Source organism: Scyliorhinus canicula, chromosome 2, assembly GCF_902713615.1.
Source record: "Scyliorhinus canicula chromosome 2, sScyCan1.1, whole genome shotgun sequence".
In the NCBI taxonomy this organism is placed as follows: Eukaryota; Metazoa; Chordata; class Chondrichthyes; order Carcharhiniformes; family Scyliorhinidae; genus Scyliorhinus; species Scyliorhinus canicula.
This window is the reverse complement of record NC_052147.1, coordinates 86549271-86564802: the sequence shown is the minus strand read 5'-3', so window position 1 is coordinate 86564802 and position 15532 is coordinate 86549271. Positions and strand designations below refer to the sequence as shown.

Genomic DNA, 15532 nt, shown 5'->3' with positions numbered 1-15532 from the left:
TCCCTCTACCAATAAAGGCCAACACACCATAGGCCTTCTTCACAACCCTATCAACCTGGGTGGCAACTTTCAGGGATCTATGTACATGGACACCGAGATCCCTCTGCTCATCCACACTACCAAGAATTTTACCATTAGCCAAATATTCCGCATTCCTGTTATTCTTTCCAAAGTGAATCACCTCACACTTCTCCACATTAAACTCCATTTGCCACCTCTCAGCCCAGCTCTGCAGCTTATCTATGTCCCTCTGTAACCTGCAACATCCTTCCGCACTGTCTACAACTCCACCGACTTTAGTGTCGTCTGCAAATTTACTCACCCATCCTTCTGCGCCCTCCTCTAGGTCATTTATAAAAAATGACAAACAGCAACGGCCCCAGAACAGATCCTTGTGGTACGCCACTCGTAACTGAACTCCATTCTGAACATTTCCCATCAACTACCACTCTCTGTCTTCTTTCAACTAGCCAATTTCTGATCCACATCTCTAAATCACCCTCAATCCCCAGCCTCCGTATTTTCTGCAATAGCCGACCGTGGGGAACCTTATCAAACGCTTTACTGAAATCCATATACACCACATCAACTGCTCTACCCTCGTCTACCTGTTCAGTCACCTTCTCAAAGAACTCGATAAGGTTTGTGAGGCATGACCTACCCTTCACAAAACCATGCTGACTATCCCTAATCATATTATTCCTATCTAGATGATTATAAATCGTATCTTTTATAATCCTCTCCAAGACTTTACCCACCACAGACGTTAGGCTCACCGGCCTATAGTTACCGGGGTTATCTCTACTCCCCTTCTTGAACAAAGGGACCACATTTGCTATCCTCCAGTCCTCTGGCACTATTCCTGTAGCCAATGATGACCTAAAAATCAAAGCCAAAGGCTCAGCAATCTCTTCCCTGGCTTCCCAGAGAATCCTAGGATAAATCCCATCTGGCCCCGGGGACTTATCTATTTTCACCTTGTCCAGAATTGCCAACACTTCTTCCCTACGCACCTCAATGCCATCTATTCTAATAGCCTGGGTCTCAGCATTCTCCTCCACAATATTATCTTTTTCTTGAGTGAATACTGATGAAAAGTATTCATTTAGTATCTCGCTTATCTCCTCAGCCTCCACACACAACTTCCCACCACTGTCCTTGACTGGCCCTACTCTTACCCTAGTCATTCTTTTATTCCTGACATACCTATAGAAAGCTTTTGGGTTTTCCTTGATCCTACCTGCCAAAGACTTCTCATGTCCCCTCCTTGCTCGTCTCAGCTCTCTCTTTAGATCCTTCCTCGCTTCCTTGTAACTATCAAGCGCCCCAACTGAAACTTCACGCCTCATCTTCACATAGGCCTCCTTCTTCCTCTTAACAAGAGATTCCACTTCTTTGGTAAACCACGGTTCCCTCGCTCGACCCCTTCCTCCCTGCCTGACTGGTACGTACTTATCAAGAACATGCAATAGCTGTTCCTTGAACAAGCTCCACATATCCAGTGTGCCCAACCCTTGCAGCCTACTTCTCCAACCAACACATCCTAAGTCATGTCTAATGGCATCATAATTGCCCTTCCCCCAGCTATAACTCTTGCTCTGCGGGGTATACTTATCCCTTTCCATCACTAACGTAAAGGTCACCGAATTGTGGTCACTGTCTCCAAAGTGTTCACCTACCTCCAGATCTAACACCTGGCCTGGTTCATTACCCAAAACCAAATCCAAAGTGGCCTCACCTCTTGTTGGCCTGTCAACATATTGTGTCAGAAAACCCTCCTGCACACATTGTACAAAGAACGACCCATCCAATGTACTCGAACTATATCTTTTCCAGTCAATATTAGGAAAGTTAAAGTCTCCCATAACAACTACCCTGTTACTTTCGCTCTTTTCCAGAATCATCTTCGCCATCCTTTCCTCTACATCTCTAGAACTATTAGGTGGCCTATAGAAAACTCCCAACAGGGTGACCTCTCCTTTCCTGTTTCTAACCTCATGGTTAAGCTGTACTTCTAATTGTTCTATTGGTAACGTGAGACCTGAATGTGTACCAACAGCTGGATCAATTCACTTCTCTTTATTGGGTACTTTGAACTGTACCTCACCAGCTGCAGTTTTTGGTTGCTTTGTGCTAAGGGTCTCTAGCATTTCACTGTTCAAATTTCCTTCCTTAACCCACACCTGGTCATCAAATGTTACCATTTTCTTAGTGTTATGGAAAAGAAAAATGATAAGTTACTGGTTTTAAAATTCATTCCAGCCACTGAGTTTTCCCTTGACTTTGGCTTACCTCTGGTCAAATTCAAAGGGTTTATCCTGGGTTTAAGTTCCCAATCTCTGTTCAGGGAAGGAGAGGGAGTTAATTTAAACAGCCCTGATTTCTCCTCTTTCATAGAATCACAGATTTTACAGTGCAGAATGATGCCATTAGGCCCATCGAGTGCACCGGCCCTTGGAAAGAGCACCATACCCAAGCCCACACCGCCATCCTATCTCTGTTACTCAGTAACCCCACCTAACCTTTTTGAGCACTAAGGACAATTTAGCATGACCAATCCACCTGACCTGCACATCTTTGAATTATGGGAGGAAACCGGAGCACCCGGAGGAAACCCACGCAGACACAGGGAGAACGTGCAGACTCCGCACAGACAGTGACCCAAGCCGGGAATCAAACCTGAGACCCTGGAGCTGTGAAGCAACATTGCTACCCACTGTGCTACCATGCTGCCACCCGTACAACTGTGCTTTCCACCCATCCAAAAACAGAAAGGTGTTTGATTTGCTCCCCCGTGCATTAGCAGAGGCGTATTTTTCAACTCAGTTTTGGTGCGATCCAATTTCTACCAATAGCCCCACAGCAAACTCAAGATGGGATGAAATTAGTAAATTTGCATACACCAATACAGCAGTGACATTGCCACATATTCCCCTGTGCACTCGCACAGTAAAAGAGGGATAGAGAAAATAAATATTTACTGGGCAAAGACCACCGAGAAAAGACTGAGTGTTTTGTGTGAATCGCGAGTCCAGAATCAAACTGCAGTTAGGCATCCCCTCACCGAGGTTGGCAGGCTGAACTGATGCTCCAGTCGAGCTACGTCCATGATGAGATAGGCACACGATGAATCAGTCTCGTTGGCGATGGTACAGAAGTTCCAGTAGAAACCGTTTAGATGAAGCCAGATATTCAATCTTGGCAGAGACCCTTTTCTGTGCTCCCGCTTGTAGATGTTAGAATGGCAGAGTAGAGCAAGGCAATATTACTGGTTACACCAGCCAGAGGATTCCATGTCACATGTCACCTCACTACTTTGACAAAAGGTGTCCCAATTCTTTGACTGGGTCCCTGAAATTGTTAAAGTTCCAACTATTAAGACTTAAAAGTAGAATTATGGGATTTTTTGTCCCAGCAGACGGATAGGCCAGGCCTGACGTAGGAAATAAAAGTGGCCTTTGAATAGGTCTGTGCAGTCCACAGAGGCTGTTTGTCTCTGATGTGGCACACATTTCTATAATACTGCTCCTTTTGTTCAGGGTCACAGGCAGACATAGCTTCAGTCATTTTAAAAGGGCCTTAGTCCAGTTTTATTCAAGGTTATTAATGAGCCATGTGAGTGTCTGTATACGTTTTATAAAATATATAGTCTAATGTCTTAAACCCCTGACAATAGCTTAATCTCCAGTAGGTTCCACATCGTATTGCTCTAAGAATTTGTCACAAAAACGATGTACAGGCTCAACTTCTAGATCATGGTGAAAGAGGAGGGGAATAGGACTAATTGCTCGGCTCTACTGAAGAGCCAGCACACACAATGGGCTAAATGGCCTTCTTCTGTACTAGAATGCCGTTAAGTGTGTGTGGTGGGGTTGGGATCATGGGTTGTCAGTGAGTGATGTAAGTCTCAGTATGGCGTGACGTGTATGCATATGAGACCAAAAGAGACCAACCTTATTTGCATATTTAAATTAGTCATTTGTAGCTCATAAAGGTTATAAAACACCGGCCTTCCCGGACAGGCGCCTGAATGTGGCGACTAGGGGCTTTTCACAGTAACTTCATTGAAGCCTACTTGTAACAATAAGCGATTATTATTATATTATTAAGGTTCGAGGCCACGAATGGTATACTTGACTGACCTTGTCTGTCTAAATCAGGTTGGCTTCATTTTGGAAGTATTTTAACTTATTTGGATGATTAAACTATGAATAAGCAAATCTTTGAACTCGCTTTATTATCTAGCTAACAATGATTATGTAAACTTTCCAGGTGTTTGCAGTCTGTAGTAGGAGTGTCTAGGTTTATTTATTTCTAACAGTTTTTTGCATTTTTGCAAACGGTAGAGCGAATGAATTGACCTGACTGGGTGCTTGTTTTCTTTCCCCATCACCTATGTATTTGGTTAACAGCCAGCAAAACCCTTACCTAGTGACTGAAAAGCATATGCAACTGATGTTTTGTCTGGAATGGTATGCACCGACACAAATAAGGATTAGATCTGCTTTGTTTTCTAGCTGTCAGACCTGAGATTGTCCAGTATTTTCTGTTTTTGTTTTCTAGACTTTTCAGCCAAATAAGAATACCATATGTCAATGGGAAAATAGGAATTTCTGGATTCTTTAAAAAACGTCACCGTCTATAAAGCTCACCTTCCATCAAAGTCATGTAATACAATAATAATGGAGCTGTAGACTAATCCTAACAATGAGGCGAGATGGTCCTCAGGCATGAGGCAAGGAAAACCCCAGTGGTGAAGAGCTTTGAACACCTTGGGTCCAAAGTTACCTCTTCCTCTCAAGCACACTACACTTACCATTTTTCATGTGTCAATGTTTTAAATATATGCATGGTTTGAAATAACACTTTTACAACGTCTTAACTGCACTTTCTGCAGCCACAGTGTCTGTCTTTCTTACCAGGATTTATATATGCAAATCCTAAGCCAGGGCTTTGAAACCATTGCTGCACCAAATACATTTAATACAATATGTATAAGAAATTCCTACATTCATCATAAGTAGATTGTATGGCTTGAAGTGGGGCATCCTGGCAGAGGTGCCTAAACATAGTGGTATCGTAGCAACACTAGACATAGAAGCAGGTGTAAGCCATTTGGCCCATTGAACCTGTTAGCCATTAAATAACATCACAGCTGATCTGATTGTGGCCGTAACTCCACTTCCATTGAGCCCTTCTATTGAATAATGTGTGTTCTTTAACTATATTTTGACTTTTTTAATTCTAGGAACATGATGGTCAATCTAAGCGCAGCTTGTAACCATAATCACTTTGCAAGGCTGTTTCAGAAACAGTTGATAAGGGTGAGTATGTGATTTGTGTTTACAGCTTCGTTTATTGTTCCCAGATCGATCCTGGGTGATACAGAAGCCGAGGCAATTTTCATAATTCAATATTTTGTTTTACAACAAGACTTAGAATGGTAACTCCTTTGTGTTAAATCTGACTTCTTAACCACTGATTGTAAGTGTGTGTGTGTATAATATATGAATTCAGGTGCTGAAAGTCATGTGAAATTACCTTTTAGAGCTGTTTACTTGTCACGTCTAATAGCACAAAGAGTGATAGAATTTACCCCACATATGGAGTCTGTTCAGCGCACCTTCCTTCATCTCACCCTATCAGAAAATCTTATATTCCTTTTTCCCTCCTGTTTCTCTCTCCTTCTCCATAAACAGATCAATGCTAATTCACCTTCACTAATCCATGTAGTAGTGTATTCAAATTCTCACCACTCTCTACAAAAAGGAGATTTTCCTGAATTCCCTCTTCGGTTTCTTAGTGATGACCTTATATTGATGACCTTTAATGAGCTTTAGAGACAGGGAGGATGAGATTTCCTACCCACACTGCGCAAACTACGTAACATGTCTTGCACTTGAGTTAGATGGGAACCAATATTTGTCCCCTAATAGTTCCTGCAAAACTATTTAATCTTGGGGACTGTTGAATTTTATTTTAATTCAGATATTCGCAACTAAATTTATGAAAAGTCCTCCATATTTCTCCGATAGATGTGTAAGGGTACAGCTGGAGTACTCACAGGCAGTGAACATCCTGACCAAGATGTACTGGACATGCTGGGAACAAACAACCTAACCAAATTGAAACGGCTGCAGGAGCGTTTTGTTGTGCCTCAAAATATTGGGGGGCCGTGTCCCCCTCCAACTTTCTCTGGTTGCCAAGTATTCTTCAGAGATTTCCTTCTGTGTGCAGGAAGGTTGGTTCCGTTTTATCTGGCTTTATTATCAGCTTCTGCTCTGATCATTCAATAACCTAACAGCCTTTACATTTATGAACAAAACACCCTCCTAAACTCTTGAATCTCCTGCTAACCCTAGTTCAAAGTCCTCCCTATTTACCAACAACACAACTTTTATTTATATAGCATGTTTGACATAATGAAACTTCCAAAGGCATTTCACAGGAAAGTTAGAAAGCAAAGTATGTAGAGTGACCAGAGTTCCTAATTTTGCTGAGACAATCTGGGTTTTTTGCTAAATAATTGGTGTCCTGACAGTTTTCTCCAAATGATTTTCAGCTCCCCTGCAGTCTCTCCCCTTTAACCCACCCCTAAGGTTCCATTTACTTGCCCTCCAGTGTCCTGATTGGCCACACCATCAGAACTCTGACCAATTAGGGAATCCATGGGAGAAGCCAGTGGAGGAGTGGTTTGCAGCGGGCAGGATGGGTACCCGTTAAGTTGGGTGGGGGGAGTGGATATTGGTTTGAGGGGTGGCAGGGGCAGTGGTGGAGCGTGAGGGAGAGGGAATCACAAAGGAAGAATGGGTGGCATGTGTTCATAGTATAGATATAGATATAGAACAGTACAGCACAGAACAGGCCCTTCGGCCCTCAATGTTGTGCCGAGCCATGATCACCCTACTCAAACCCACGTACCCACCCTATACCTGTAACCCAACAACCCCCCCTTAACCTTACTTTTATTAGGACACTATGGGCAATTTAGCATGGCCAATCCACCTAACCCGCACATCTTTGGACTGTGGGAGGAAACCGGAGCACCCGGAGGAAACCCACGCACACAGGGGGAGGACGTGCAGACTCCACACAGACAGTGACCCAGCCGGGAATCGAACCTGGGACCCTGGAGCTGTGAAGCATTTATGCTAACCACCATGCTACCCTGCTGCCCCCTGCTGTATAAAGTTGCTTAAAAATTGTTAATAATGTGCAAATTTGCTCAGGAGGCCAAAAGAATAGCTGTCGTAAGTGAAAATGTTGAACTGTTATGCCATATCATCAATAGAATATATTTATTAGTATAGAAGGTGATTTGTTCTTCATTTAAACCTTACTGCACCTGACTTTTGTCTACAGTTCAGTTAGTGTATACGAGAAAGAATTTATTCTGAGAAACATTTCCGGAGATTTGGATGAAGTAAAAGGTTATATATGTAAATATTTGTTTCAGCCTGGAACATAAAGAAAGCCACTCTATTGTGTAGTGGATTTTAAAGCATAGTAGTGTGTTGTAAGTTAATCGTTTCAAATTTTTATTTGCTCAAAGTTGAAAGCTGAATAAAGCTTTGCACTACAAACATGTGGGACCCATTGGGGAAACTCTTGAGGAAAATCCCAGTGTAAGTACTTTGGTTGTGTCTGTATAAGTCCAATTCCATTTTTATTTTTAGTATGGGTTTAGTCCTTATCATAGAATCATAGAATTTACAGTGCAGAAGGAGGCCATTTAGCCCTTCGAAAGAGCACCCTATCTAAGCCCACACCTCCACCCCATCCCAGTAACCCCACCAAACCTTTTTGGACACTAAGGGGCAATTTAGCATGGTCAATCCACCTAAACTGCACATCTTTGAACTGTGGGAGGAAACTGGAGCACCCGGAGGAAACCCACGCAGACCCGGGGAGAATGTGCAGACTCCGCACAGACAAGCCGGGAATCGAACCTGAGACCCTGGAGCTGTGAAGCAACTGTGCTAACCACAGTGCAACCGTGCACCCCCCATGTGGATTAAGAGTTGTAACACCTGGCATGCACATTCTGCAGAAGGAAGCCATTCGACCCACTCAATCTCCACCAACCCTCTGAAAGAGCACTCGACCTAGGCCCACTCCCCCACCTGATCCCCATAACCCTGCGCATTGATCATGGTCAACCCACCTAACCGGCACATCTTTGGACTGTGGGAGGAAACCAGAGCACCCGGAGGAAACCCACGCGGGCATGGGGAGAATGTGCAAACTCCACACAGTCAACTAAGGCCAGAATTGGACCCGGGTCCCTGGCGCTGTGAGGCAGCAGTGCTAATCACTGTGCCACCCCGTTGTGTTGGCCATTTCAATTAATGGTCAGCTTTACTGTTCAGGTAATTCAATGGATTAATTGAATGCTACATGAGTGTCATCTATAACCAATTGGACCCTGGAAAGCTGATCAACTGGCGCAGTTGCACTGCTGTCTCATTCTGCTGGTGGGATAAGCCAAAGTTAGTTATGAGTGGACTGATGCCCAGATAAATGTAATCATGGCCATTATATTAGTTATAATCTTTATTATTGTCAAAAGTGGGCTTACATTAACACTGCAATGAAGTTACTGTGAAAATCCCGTAGTTGCCACACTCCCGACGCCTGTTCGAGTACACCGAGGGACAATTCGATGTCCAATTCATCTAACAGCACGTCTTTCGGGACTTGTGGGAGGAAACCGGGGTACCCGGAGGAAACCCGGGCATTGGTGAGGTCACACCTGGAGTATTGTGTGCAGTTTTGGTATCCTTTGGCATTGGCAAATACATAAACAAAAACTAGGCAACAATACTTGCTTATACATCTGTACAAACGGTTGTCACTTTGAGTATAAAAATTGGCAAGTCATGTTGTAGTTGTATAGAACCTTAGTTAGGCCACACTTGGAGTATAGTGTTTAATTCTGGTCGCCACACTACCAGAAGGATGTGGAGGCTTTAGAGAGGGTGCAGAAGAGATTTACCAGGATGTTGCCTGGTATGGAGGGCATTAGCTATGAGGGGAGGTTGAATAAACTTGGTTTCTTCTCACTGGAACGAAGGAGGTTGACGGGCGACCTGACAGAGGTCTACAAAATTATGAGGACATAGACAGAGCGGATAGTCAGAGGGGTCAATTACGAGGGGCATAGGTTTAAGGTGCGAGGGGCGAGATGTACGAGGTAAGTTTTTTTTACACAGAGGGTAGTGGGTGCCTGGAACTCGCTGCCGGAAGAGGTGGTGGAAGTAGGGACAATAGTGACATTTAAGGGGCATCTTGACAAATACATGCATAGGATGGGAATAGAGGGATACGGACCCCGGAAGTGTAGAAGATTTTAGTTTAGATGGGCAGCATGGTCAGTGCAGGCTTGGAGGGCCGAAGGGCCTGTTCCTGTGCTGTGTTTTTCTTTATTCTTATTGGAGGACGGATGTTCTTGCTGTGGAGGGAGCGCAGTGAAGGTTTACCACGCTGATTCCTGGGATGGTGGGACTGTCTTATGAGGAGAGACTAAGTCAGTTACGATTATATTCATTGGCGTTTAGAAGAGTGAGAGGGGATCTCATAACTTATAAAAATTCTTGCAGTATTAGGCAGGATAGATTCAGAAAGAATGTTTCCGATGGTGGGGAGTCATAGTTTGAAGCCACGGGATGGAGGTGAGGAGCAATTTCTTCACCCAGTAAGTGGTGAATCTGTGGAATTCAGTACCACAAAGTATTTGAGGCCAAAACATTGTGTGATTTCAAGAAGGAATTAGCTCTTAGAGCTAAAGGGATATGGGGGGGGAAGTTATGATCAGGATTGAACTTGATGATCAACCATGATACTTTCTTTATACATGCACTCGTTCCAATGGGGGATGTGTTTGGGGGTGGGGGGACTTGTGCCCCCCCCCCCCCCGGCAGTGCTTCCAACACCCTACTTGCCGATCAGTGAGGCGAAGGCCGGGGCATCAGATCCATTCCCTGTCCAGAGCTCTGGATGCTGTGACACCCCGAAGACCACCACAGCTGGGCATGGCTCTGTCTCGACCCCCACAACCTTGGCCATAACCTCAAAAAAGGCTGTCCAGAACTCTGGGTCTAGGGCAGGACCAGGACATGTGGTGCGGTTGGCCGGGCCCCACTGACACTGCTCTCACTTATCCTCCACCTCCGGGAAGAACCTGCTCATGCGTGTCTTAGTAAGGTGTGCTCTACCCACCACCTTGAGTTGTATTAGATTAAGCCCAGCGCAGGAGGAGGTGGAGTTGATCCTGTGCAGTGCCTCGAGTCATCGTTCCTCCCCCCTCTATTTCTATCTGGTCTCGTCCAGCGGGAGTCCTGACCTTTTCTATAAGTTGCCTACAAATGTTGCCACATTTGTCGTCCCCCCCGCCCCCCCACCAGTCCAGCCCTACCATTGTGTCCAAACATGTGTGTCCAGGTAGCTGGGGGAGCGTTCTTGTCTCCTTGCGGAGAAAGTTGCACAGCTGCAGGTATCTGAACTGGTTCCCTTTCGGGAGTTGGAACTTCTCCGAAGGTTCTCCCAGGGTCGCCTGTCTACCGTCCAAGTACATGTACTTCATTCTGTTTCCCTCTATCCTCCCTCCATGTCCCAAATGTAGCGTCCATCATTTGCCGATGTGAACATAAGGTTGTTACTGATGGAGGCCTCTATAGACATACCACCAAACTTGAAGTGGTACCTGAACTGGTTCCAGGTCTTTCGTGTGGCAACTACCGCCTGGCTCCTGGAGAGTGTGCAGGGGTGGGGCCAGGAGTGAGACGATAACTTCTTCTTTTTCACCATCTCCACATGCGACCTGTTGCAACCAGTGCACCCCCCCCCCCCCCCCCCCCCCCAATGCAGGAAGTGCTCCGCAGCCTATTCCCTCACTGTACCTCCGTTCACCAGCTTGTTTGCTAGTGTAGCAGGTCCCCTGACAGTTAGATTCCTCGATTTAAACCCCCCCCCCCCCCGCCGCATGTGGCCATCCCTGCCTCTCTCCGCTTTTACAGCCCGCGTTCCGGCCATTGCCCTCTACTGTTGCTTGTCTAGTCCATTTTTCCGGTTAATTTGTTGGCCTCCTCCAGGACATCAAAGTATAGTTCTTTGCCCACATTTTGGCAGGGTAGAGCATGCCAAACCACATCCTGCTTTTGTAGAGCGTGAATTTGGCCCCGTTGAATTCTGCCCGGTGCTTCCTGATCCAAGCAGCTGGAATGTCCTTCCCACTTGCACCCCATCACACTCTTTGCCCACCTCAGGATCTGTTCTTTATCCTGGTATCCATGGAGCGTTACGATTTTCGCCTGTGGAGGTTCCCCAACCCTGGAGTGACCCGAGAGTGCGGTCTATCCCCGGGGGCTTGCCGGAGCCCTCCTTGCCGACCAACTCCCTGAGCATCTCTGCGATATTTATTCTTTGGGGGTTTCCTCTCCTCTGTTCCCTTCGGCAGCCCCACGATCCACAAGTTTTGTCAACGTGACCTGTTTTCCTCGTCATCTACCTGTGCTTCAACCCCTTTGGGCCTTTACCGACCTTGAGTGCCGTGATCCGGTCCCATGGTCCCCATCGTGTCCTTTTCTTTTTTTTTAAATAATTTTTATTGAAATTTTTGAAAAATGTATAACAACAGAACAATAATAATAATAAACACACCCCGGCACCCGTAGCAACGCATATAACGAACCTCCCCACCCCCCCCAAACCCAATAAACAACAGAATAAATTAACAATAAATTAAATTAACGTAAACAATGTCCCCCTGAAACCCCCCCCCCCCGGGTTGCTGCTGCTGCTGCTGACCTAGATCCCTATCGTTGAGCCAGAAAGTCGAGGAAAGGCTGCCACCGCCTAAAGAACCCTCGTACCGACCCCCTCAGTGCGAATTTCACCTTCTCCAGCTTAATGAATCCCGCCATGTCATTGATCCAGGTCTCCACGCTTGGTGGTCTCGCATCTTTCCATTGCAACAAGGTCCTCCGCCGGACTACTAGGGACGCAAAGGCCAAAACACCGGCCTCTTTCGCCTCCTGCACTCCCGGCTCCACCCCAACCCCAAATATCGCGAGTCCCCAGCCTGGTTTGACCCTGGATCCTACCACCCTCGACACCGTCCTTGCTACCCCCTTCCAGAATTCCCCCAAAACATATGGGCATGGTTCGCTGGGCTCCCCGAACACCTAATGCACCTGTCCTCGCCCCCAAAAAACCTGCTCATCCTCGTCCTGGACATATGAGCCCTGTGCAGTACCTTGAACTGGATGAGGCTAAGCCTCGCACATGAAGAGGAGGAGTTCACCCTCTCCAGGGCGTTCGCCCACGTCCCCTCCTCAATTTGCTCCCCCAGCTCCACTTCCCACTTAGCCTTCAGCTCCTCTACCGACGCCTCCTCCACCTCCTGCATCACCTGGTAGATGTCAGACACCTTCCCATCCCCAACCCACACCCCCGAAAGCACCCTATCCCTTACGCCCCGCGGGGGCAGCAAAGGGAACCCCTCCACCTGCCGCCTAGCAAACGCCTTGACCTGAAGGTACCTGAACATATTCCCCGGGGGGAGCTCAAACTTCTCCTCCAGCTCATCCAGGCTCGCAAACCTCCCGTCAATGAACAGGTCTCCCAACTTCCCTATGCCCGCCCTGTGCCACCCCAGGAACCCGCCATCAATGTTCCCTGGGACAAACCGGTGGTTTCCCCCGCAGCGGGGCCTCCACCGAGCCCCCCTGTGTCGCCTCCATTGCCCCCAGATCTTGACGGTAGCCGCCACCATCGGGCTCGTAGTGTACCTCGTTGGAGGGAGCGGCAACGCGCCGTTACCAGTGCCTTCAGGCTCGTGCCTCCACAGGACGCCATCTCCATCCGTTTCCATGCTGCCCCCTCCCCATCCATTACCCACTTACGTTCCATCGAGACATTAGCCGTCCAATAGTACCCAGAGAGGTTGGGCAACGCCAGCCCCCCTCTATCCCTGCCCCACTCCAAAAAGACCCTCCTCACCCTCGGAGTCCCGTGCGCCCAAACAAATCCTGTGATGCTGCTGTTCACCCTCCTAAAAAAGGCCCTCGGAATAAAAATGGGGAGGCACTGAAACAAAAACAAAAACCTCGGAAGCACCTTCATTTTCATCGTGTCCTTTTCGAGGTCGTATCGTCGACCTCTGGGCCTCTAGCCGCCTTTCCACTTCGTCCAGTGCTCCCCTCATGGGGGCCGTTGCAACCTCCACTGCCACCTCAACGGCCGCCAAAAGGTCTTTTTTCATCTCCTCCCTGTGTCTCAGGGGCTCGGAGGTGAACATAGAACAGTACAGCACAGAACAGGCCCTTCGGCCCTCAATGTTGTGCCGAGCCATGATCACCCTACTCAAACCCACGTATCCACCCTATACCCGTAACCCAACAACCTTCCCCCTTAACCCTACTTTTATTAGGACACTACGGGCAATTTAGCATGGCCAATCCACTTAACCCGCACATCTTTGGACTGTGGGAGGAAACCAGAGCACCCGGAGGAAACCCACGCACACAGGGGGAGGACGTGCAGACTCCACACAGACAGTGACCCAGCCGGGAATCGAACCTGGGACCCTGGAGCTGTGAAGCATTTATGCTAACCACCATGCTACCCTGCTGCCCCTGACAAAGCTCTTCATTTCTTCCATCCGCGCCGGGTCTGCGCTGGGAAATCTGTGGGGTCGATCCTCGCCGGTTCGATGCCTCCACGTGTGCTTCCCTGTTTCGAGGCTGAGGAGTCATTCCCCATGTCTCTGCTGGCTTTTCAGCTGGCGGCTGGTTCTTTCCCATCTTAGATGGCAGTACAGTCGATGGGGGATTTACTATGCTTATTGGTGCCTGTTTGTCAGGGTTAAAGACCTTATTCGATATTCTTAGACAAGAGCCACCTTTTGTGTGACTACTCATCTCATGGCCTTCACCTGAAGTCTCCTGATCGAAGCAAACCATAAGTGTTCCAGAAAAGAAGGGAACAGATCTGGGAGGTTGGAAATGGAACAGCAGTTTTGAAGGACAAAAGAGTGGAGAGGGCTGATGACAGCAGATGTCTCGGAGTGAGACAACACCTTAAGAGAGATGAACATTTTCAGCTAATATGTAATGTGAATAACCAGAAATTTAGTGGGAATAGGGTTAAGGGAACTGGTTGTGGGAGTGATAGAATCATAGAATTTACAGTGCAGAAGGAGGCCATTCGGCCCATCGAGTCTGCACCGGCTCTTGGAAAGAGCACCCTACCCAAGGTCAACACCTCCACCCTATCCCCATAACCCAGTAATCCCACCCAACACTAAGGGCAATTTTGGACACTAAGGGCAATTTATCAAGGCCAATCCACCTAACCTGCACATCTTTGGACTGTGGGAGGAAACCGGAGCACCCGGAGGAAACCCACGCACACACGGGGAGGATGTGCAGACTCCGCACAGACAGTGACCCAAGCCGGAATCGAACCTGGGACCCTGGAGCTGTGAAGTGATTGTGCTATCCACAATGCTACCGTGCTGCCCAATGGATAAGATGAACTCAGAGAGGGCATGAGGAAGAAAGGAAAAGAGTTGGTGAAAGGTGCAAATTCAGGGCTTTGTTAAGGGTAGTGGGGGAAGGGGGAAAATTAAAGGAAGTTTGCCCAGGTAGGCTAGTGGAAGGGAGGGACGTAACAGCAGAAATTGATCAGATTTTTGTTGGAGGTGAGGAGAGAGGTATTCAAAATGATGGTTTGTGAACTGTGTTTTCCATGATGTTCCTGGAAGAGAGCAATTTTGCTGACTAGTGTCTACCCAGTGGTGTATTAAGTGGCCCAGCCAGATCTGAAGGTTGATGCCCAAGCCAGTTGTGTGGTGTATGCTTTCCAGTCTTTGGACTTAAGTGAACAGAGTTGAGGACTGGACTATGGGAATAGCCACGGTTAAAGAGCACAATGGGGACTTTTATTGTGCACTAGGGCATCAAAGGTGTAGCTAAGAACACAGTTGAATAAAGATTAGATATTATGTGGCGAATGGAAGGCCAAAGACTAGGTAGTTGGGATTTTGAAGGTACAGCTGTAAGTGAATTGGGGGATAGCTTTTTTCAGCTCCATATGTTCTATGTACTAAAGGAGGTAGGGGTGGGACATGGAAGGGTGAATATGGATGATAGAACAAAGAACAAAGAAAAGTACAGCACAGGAACAGGCCCTTCGGCCCTCTAAGTCCGTGCCGACCATGCTGCCCAGCTAAACTAAAATCTTCTACACTTCCTGGGTCCGTATCCCTCTATTCCGATCCTATTCATGTATTTGTCAAGCTGCCCCTTAAATGTCTGTATCGTCCCTGCTTCCACCACCTCCTCCGGCAGCGAGTTCCAGGCACCCACTATCCTCTGTGTAAAAAAAACTTGCCTCGTACATCTCCTCTAAACCTTGCCCCTCGCACCTTAAACCTACGCCCCCTCGTAATTGACCCTCTACCCTGGGAAAAGTCTCTGACTATCCACTCTGTCCATGCCCCTCATAATTTTGTAGACCTCTGTCAGGTCGC

General features: G+C 47.2%; 1 protein-coding gene across 3 annotated transcripts in view; it reads left to right on the top strand.

Moving 5' to 3' along the window:
- cdan1 (codanin 1) overlaps positions 1–15532 on the top strand; it is a 135163-nt gene that overhangs the window by 61036 nt on the left and 58595 nt on the right. For all 3 annotated transcript variants that reach the window (XR_005458509.1, XM_038782056.1, XM_038782046.1), the window contains exons 10-11: positions 5249–5324; positions 6036–6241. Coding sequence is in view for 2 of the 3 variants with exons in the window: in XM_038782056.1 (XP_038637984.1) it covers positions 5249–5324; positions 6036–6241 (282 nt within the window). In the remaining variant the exon portion in view is untranslated. The remainder of the gene's footprint in view (positions 1–5248; positions 5325–6035; positions 6242–15532) is intronic.